We start from the raw sequence: 6,055 nt of genomic DNA, 5'->3' as shown, positions 1-6,055 counted from the left end.
GAATTAATAAGATTCGAGCGTGTCGTTGTTATTATTCTCGTTCGATGAGGTTTATTACTTGGAGGAAGGTTGAAAGGCGCAAGGAAGTTGAATTTGAAATTAGTAACGAGATTTGTCGTTTAATCGCGAACATACCGCCCGCCTCGGAATGATCGTTCCGAGAGTCGTTAATGAAGTGAGACAATCGCGTATATTTATTACATTATTGACAAAGGCGAGAGTGATGCCGCGTAGACAGATTGTAAATTTTAAGGCCACCGCCCGCCGTGACTAAATGGAGACAGAATGAACTTAAGTTCTAAATTACAGTTTTACATTCACATGTAGAGACGAAATGACTTATACTTGTTTAACAGATACAAAGGTGCTAATTGCTCATGACTTCACTCGTAACGGGAAGAACGCAGATTTTAGCAATGGGTCGTTTAAATTCAGAATTAACAGTTTTAACTGTGACAACTCGCACGAAGCCGTCGGAACCCGGGTGACATTGAGTCACACGGCCGAGTTCCCACTTACAAGGCGGCAACGTCGGATTGCGCAATAGAACTAGCTGCCCGATAGCAATTGACGGCTTGACCTTTCGCCACTTTGCTCTTTGTTGTAATGTATTGATATAGTCGTTATTCCAGAGTTTCCAAAACCTTTCAGTGATATGGCGAAGGAGTTGCCATCTCGACAAGCGATTTTCCTGAAGATCGAGCAAGGATGGTTCCGGGTTTACAGTGAGCGCAGAGCCGATTAAGAAATGACCCGGAGTTAGAACTTCGTAGTCGTCGAACGTCTCGGACACAGGCGAGATGGGTCGTGAATTTAAGCACGCTTCAATTCTACATAATAAAGTAGAGAACTCTTCAAACGTGAGCATGTTGTTGCCGAGGACGCGACGTAGATGAGTTTTAACACTGCCCGCTTTCCATAGACCTCCGAAATGTGGAGCCGAGGGGGGAATGAACTTCCACATAATGTTATCGGAGGCCGTTGAATTGAGAAAGCTCGGATCTCTCACCGCTGATCGATAGGCCTTACGTAATTCTCGGTCGGCTCCGACGAAAGTTGTCCCGTTGTCCGAGTACATCGTGTTAGGAAGGCCGCGACGAGCGCAAAAACGAGAAAACGCGTTTAAAAATGATTGAGTAGAATAATCGCTAACTAGCTCCAAATGAATGGCTTTTGTAGCTAAACATATAAATAACGAGATATAGGCCTTACGCGAAGTGATCCCGCGTCCGGCGGACGCACGTACCTGCACGGGACCCGCATAATCGAGGCCGCAGTGCAAAAAACTGCGAACCGCGACGGAGACTCGAGGCTCTGGAAGATCTCCCATTATTTGAGTTGGAATGGCAGCTCGCTCGCGTCGACACGTGACACAGTTATGAATGACGGATTTTACAATATTCCGAGCGCGAATTACCCAAAATTCTCGACGTAGCAAATTCAGGGTGAACTGTGGGCCGGCATGGAGTGCTCGAAGGTGAGTCTGGTGTATGATGAGGGTGACTAACAGATGTGACGAGAGTAGTATAGGATGTCGAAAGGAAAAGGGCATAGCTTTAGAAATCCGTCCTCCCACGCGCAGAACTCCGTCTCGGTCTAGAAATGGTCGTAAAGATAGCAGAGAGCTGCGCGACGACAAACTCCGATTTTTTAACAGAGCGTTAAGCTCTGTTGGAAAAACGTCGACTTGAATCCTTTTGATTCAGAAAATTTTGGCTCTGATGCAATCGGAGGAATTTAGCGCGATGCTGTTTGGAGCGGGAAGTTGAGACGACGTCTGTGACGAGAGCACAGAACTAGGTTCGCGACAAGAGTGATCACGATGACAAAGTCTTAGAAATTTAATGACGTAAGCGGTGACTCGAATTAGTTTAGGCCACGACGAATATTTGGAAGCAAGATCCCACTGGTAGTTTTTTTGAACGCACTGCAACGAAGTGAACTTTTCCTCTAGAGGAGTGCCTGCGTATCGGTACGCGGCCATTGAGCGGAATCTGATCGCAGCCACGAAGGACCGTGCCACCATAATTCATGATTGATAATTTCGTCTCCAAACATTCCGCGCGAAGTGCAGTCAGCGGGGTTGTCTTCGCTGGAAACATGTCGCCATTCTGCATTCGGGAGCAGAGACTGAATCTCACTAACGCGGTTGGCAACAAATGTTTTCCAGCGGGAAGGATGTTGTGTTACCCACGCGAGTACGATCGTGGAGTCCGTCCAACAGAAGTACGGATAGTCACGGTACCCACTTGATGCGCGAGCGAATTCTACAAGTCGGGCGAGTAATAAGGCAGCTGATAATTCTAAACGTGGTATACTGAGCGGTTTAAGAGGTGCGACTTTTGATTTGCTGACGAGTAAGGTAATCGAAACTTGACTTGAAGGAGAAACGATTCTGATATAAACTGCGGCAGCGTACGCAGAATTTGACGCGCCAGAAAATCCATGAATCTCAGCGTGATTCGTTTCCGGTCCGAGTCCGCACCAACGAGGGATTTTGAGATTGCAGAGATGTGCTAGCCGAGAATAGATGTCTCTCCATTTCGTGACGAGAGGCTCGGAAAGCGCGTCGTCCCAGCCTATTTTGACTCTCCACAATTGCTGCATTAGAGCTTTTGCATTAAGAGTTACGGGGGTAACCCAGCCTAACGGGTCGAATAGTTTGGCGATAGCTGACAAGATTGAGCGTTTGCTAGCCGGAACAGGGGATTCGAGAGATATACGAAACTATCACTTTCGGGGTTCCAACCGATCCCGAGGATTTTGATTTGGTCTTCTGAATCAAATGATCGTGTCCTCGCTGACTCATAATGGGTTGTGTCAATGTCCTGGAGAAGGGCTGGCGAGTTACTTGCCCATTTTCTTAGTTCGAATCCACCACGTTTTAATAATGAGTTTAATTGATCGCGTGATTGTCGGATGAGCGTCATGTTGTCAGCTCCGAAGAGAATATCATCTACATAAATATTGTCGCGTAAAATTGATACTGCGAGAGGGAAATGTTGGCCTTCGTCAGCGATTAGTTGTCTCAAGACGCGGAGAGCAAGAAACGGCGCACATGACATGCCATAAATAACCGTAAGCAATTGATATTCGCGTATAGCTTCAGACGGGGACGATTTCCATAGAATTCGCTGATAGTTAATATCCCGCTCTTCAACCCGAATTTGACGATACATTTTCGCGATATCAGATGAATAAACGTATTTATATCGGCGCCATTGTAAGATAACTGAGGTGATATCGGTTTGTAATTTCGGGCCGGAATGTAAATGATCGTTCAGGGACGTACCGTTAGAAGTAACGCTTGAGACGTTGAAAATAACGCGAAGACGCGTGGTCGAACTACTCTCGCGGATAACACCATGATGAGGGAGATACACGAATTGACGGCTCGGAGTATTAAGCATTGAAGTTTGTCGCATATGTCCCAGTTCTTCATATTCGGCAAGAAATTCGCGGTATTCCTTTTTTACATCAGGTTTGTCGTTGAGTTTGCGAATTACTGTATTGAGCACTTGTTCTGCACGAAGTTTTGAATGACCGATATCGAGGGGAGGAGGTTTCTTGAAAGGCAAGCGAACGACGTATCGTCCGTCAACGTCGCGAGAATAAGTAGAGCAAAAATGCTCTTCGCTTTGATTTTCTTGAGGAGCGAGAATAGGTTGTCGCGGAAGTTCCTCGACTTCCCAGAAACGACGAAGTGCTTCGTCCAACGAGGGGGAGCAAAATATGTGGTGCGCGGAAATGGACGAAAGTGAGCAACTAATGGAGTGCTCGTTCGTAGAAAATCGAGACGAGGTCGCGGTGGGACCGACGGGCCCTGATATGATCCAGCCGAGAACGGAGTTCTGAGCCAGCGGTTGACCTATACCTCCTTTCCGAATACCGTCGATAATTATATCATTGTACAGGTCGGCTCCAATAATAATATCAATAGGGTCGGGGCTAGTTGGATCGGCATCTGCCCATGGTAAATTTGAGAACTGAGAAAGCGAGGAGATGTTAATGTTTCGCTTGGGAATATAGGAAGTTAAGGCATCCAAAATGAGCGCGGTTGTAGAGAATGAAGGATTGAGATTATTACGCGGGGAAATAAAGATTCGGGCTGCATGTCGAAAGGTGCCGGCATGAATACCACCGACGGCGGTAACGGATACCGGCGAATGCGTTTTGCTCGCAGAATTTGCGCTAAGTTCTCCGACACGAAGGTCATTTCGGAGCCTTGATCGAGGAGAGCTCTAACGACGGCGGTGCGTCCCGACGGGACACGTACTGTAACCCAGGCGGTTGCTAGTAATACCTGCGATCTAATTTGAATCGAAGATTGTAATGAATTTATTTCGGTCTTTTCTTCCGACGGTTTAGGTAGCGAGCAATTAGACGAGACGATCTCGGATGAGCTTAATTTTGAACCCGAGTCATAATGCAGCATGGAATGATGGTTTTCGCGGCAGACGCGGCATGAATATTTACTTTTACACTCCGTTACAGCGTGCTTATCACTTAAACAATTAAAACAACGTTTATATTTTTTAACGATGTCACGACGTTGACTCGGATTCATGTTCACGAACGTCGTGCACTTGTTAATAAAATGCGACGCTTGGCACAATGGGCATTTCGTTTGCGAGTGTGCTGTCGTGGCGATGTGGACGCGCGAAGAAGCGGAGGCTTTAGAGCTAGTTTTCGATCCTGACCCGACTGCGGAGTTTTTCAAGGCGCTCGCTCGGTTTTGTAGAAATCGACGTAGATCGTCGTAAGAAGGCGGCGTAGCTTTGTCACTCTCCTTAAAATTCCAGGCTTTACGTGTCACCGAATCAAGTTTTTGTACGATGAGGTGAACAAGAGTATCATTCCACAACTCTTCGGGAGTTCTATTAAGATTCGTCAGAGAACTTACGGCGAGGTTCACTTGATCGTGTAACGTCATTAATTCGGAAGCCGACTCGCGAGTCATCGCGGACAGATTGAGCAATTTGGAGAGATGCACGTGAAGAGAGCGCTGTTTATTTTCATAGCGCGATATTAATGCCTGCCACGCGATTTCGAAATTATCGGCAGTAATGGATATGTTAGCGATACACTCTAAAGCGCGGCCTCTTAGGCAAGAAGCTAAGAAGTGCATGCGAGCGAAATCGTTTAGATCGTTGTTATCGCGAATAAGCGCGGTGAATCGATCTCGAAATTGTTCCCATTCATCGTACTTGCCGTCGAACGGAGGCAATTGAATGGGCGGAAGGTGCGATAACGAAAAAGCGGATGCTTCTGGACGCACTTTAGACTCATTAAGAGTTTGGTCCGAATTCACGTATGGTTCGAGAGCTTCAAGACATTCCGACGTATAATCCAGGGCAGCGAGGTAATAAGCATGAGTCGTCTCGAAACAGCGGTCCTTGAAGTAGGATAGCGCTGTTTGCTCTGTCGCTGGAATCGTCGTTGTCAGAATCGAGTGTCCATTCCTGAAGAGTGTCCAGTTCTCCTTTAGGGACGATATTCTGGATCGAATCTTCGCTGGAGTCAGATTATTTTTGCCAATCTTCTTAAAATTCTCGAGATAACGCTCAATTATTCGTTGAAGATCTAGCTGAGCTGTGAGCTGCTGAGACATGATGAGAGAAACTGCAGGTCACTTGAGTTACGAATTTTCCTTTCTTCAGCGCTTCGATCCGGCTCGAAGGATCAAAATGTTCGGGAGGCAACCGCGACGCCGTTTTCCCGATGCCGGCACTCACCCACGATTGAGCGCGAAGCGCAAAATTATGTGTTCTCGGATCTTGCGGGAGATGAAAGAAAATCGCAACTCCTTTTGATACGAAGGACGATTTTATTTTCTTCGAAAACGTGAGAAAATCCACGAAGCTAGAGCGCAAGGGCGGCAGCGCTAAGACGCCGAAAATGTCGCGATTTGATTTAGACCTTATAGAATGAGAAAGCGAGAGAAATCGGAAGCTGGCCGATCGGTTCTGCGAATAAATCTCGACTGTCTATATCGCTCACTGATTGTGAGCATGACTTCGAGAGAATTAAGCGATTACGTTTGAAAAAACTGATA

At 46.7% G+C, this 6,055-nt stretch overlaps 2 protein-coding genes across 2 annotated transcripts; both read right to left on the bottom strand.

The window, feature by feature from the left end:
• Positions 1 to 367: 367 nt before the first annotated feature.
• Positions 368 to 1,078, bottom strand: LOC145977242 (uncharacterized). The gene has a single exon (XM_083109044.1). It carries the CDS (start codon positions 1,076 to 1,078, stop codon positions 368 to 370), a length of 711 nt encoding a protein of 236 aa, XP_082965170.1.
• Positions 1,079 to 1,950: 872 nt separating this feature from the next.
• Positions 1,951 to 5,611, bottom strand: LOC145977241 (uncharacterized). Its single transcript, XM_083109043.1, has 4 exons — positions 4,088 to 5,611; positions 3,293 to 3,986; positions 2,735 to 2,956; positions 1,951 to 2,645 (listed from the first exon to the last, which is right to left on the bottom strand). Exons 1-4 carry the CDS (start codon positions 5,609 to 5,611, stop codon positions 1,951 to 1,953), a joined length of 3,135 nt encoding a protein of 1,044 aa, XP_082965169.1.
• Between the last annotated feature and the right edge of the window lie 444 nt (positions 5,612 to 6,055).

This window comes from Camponotus vicinus, unplaced genomic scaffold, assembly GCF_025532165.1.
Source record: "Camponotus vicinus isolate PSW18456_S1 unplaced genomic scaffold, iyCamVici1.0 SCAF_9, whole genome shotgun sequence".
NCBI lineage: Eukaryota > Metazoa > Arthropoda > Insecta > Hymenoptera > Formicidae > Camponotus > Camponotus vicinus.
The sequence above is the reverse complement of the archived record's forward strand: the minus strand, read 5'-3'. Positions and strand labels throughout refer to the sequence as shown.

Excerpts from the sequence above, each read along its gene's own strand:
- LOC145977242 (XM_083109044.1), bottom strand. The coding sequence starts at position 1,078 with ATGTACTCGGACAACGGGACAACTTTCGTCGGAGCCGACCGAGAATTA.
- LOC145977241 (XM_083109043.1), bottom strand. The coding sequence starts at position 5,611 with ATGTCTCAGCAGCTCACAGCTCAGCTAGATCTTCAACGAATAATTGAG. Across the intron at positions 2,957-3,292 it reads CTCAAGCGTTACTTCTAACG|ATGATATTCTCTTCGGAGCT; the intron begins GTACGTCCCTGA and ends ATATTTATGTAG. Across the intron at positions 2,646-2,734 it reads GATCGGTTGGAACCCCGAAA|GCTGGGTTACCCCCGTAACT; the intron begins GTGATAGTTTCG and ends TCGACCCGTTAG.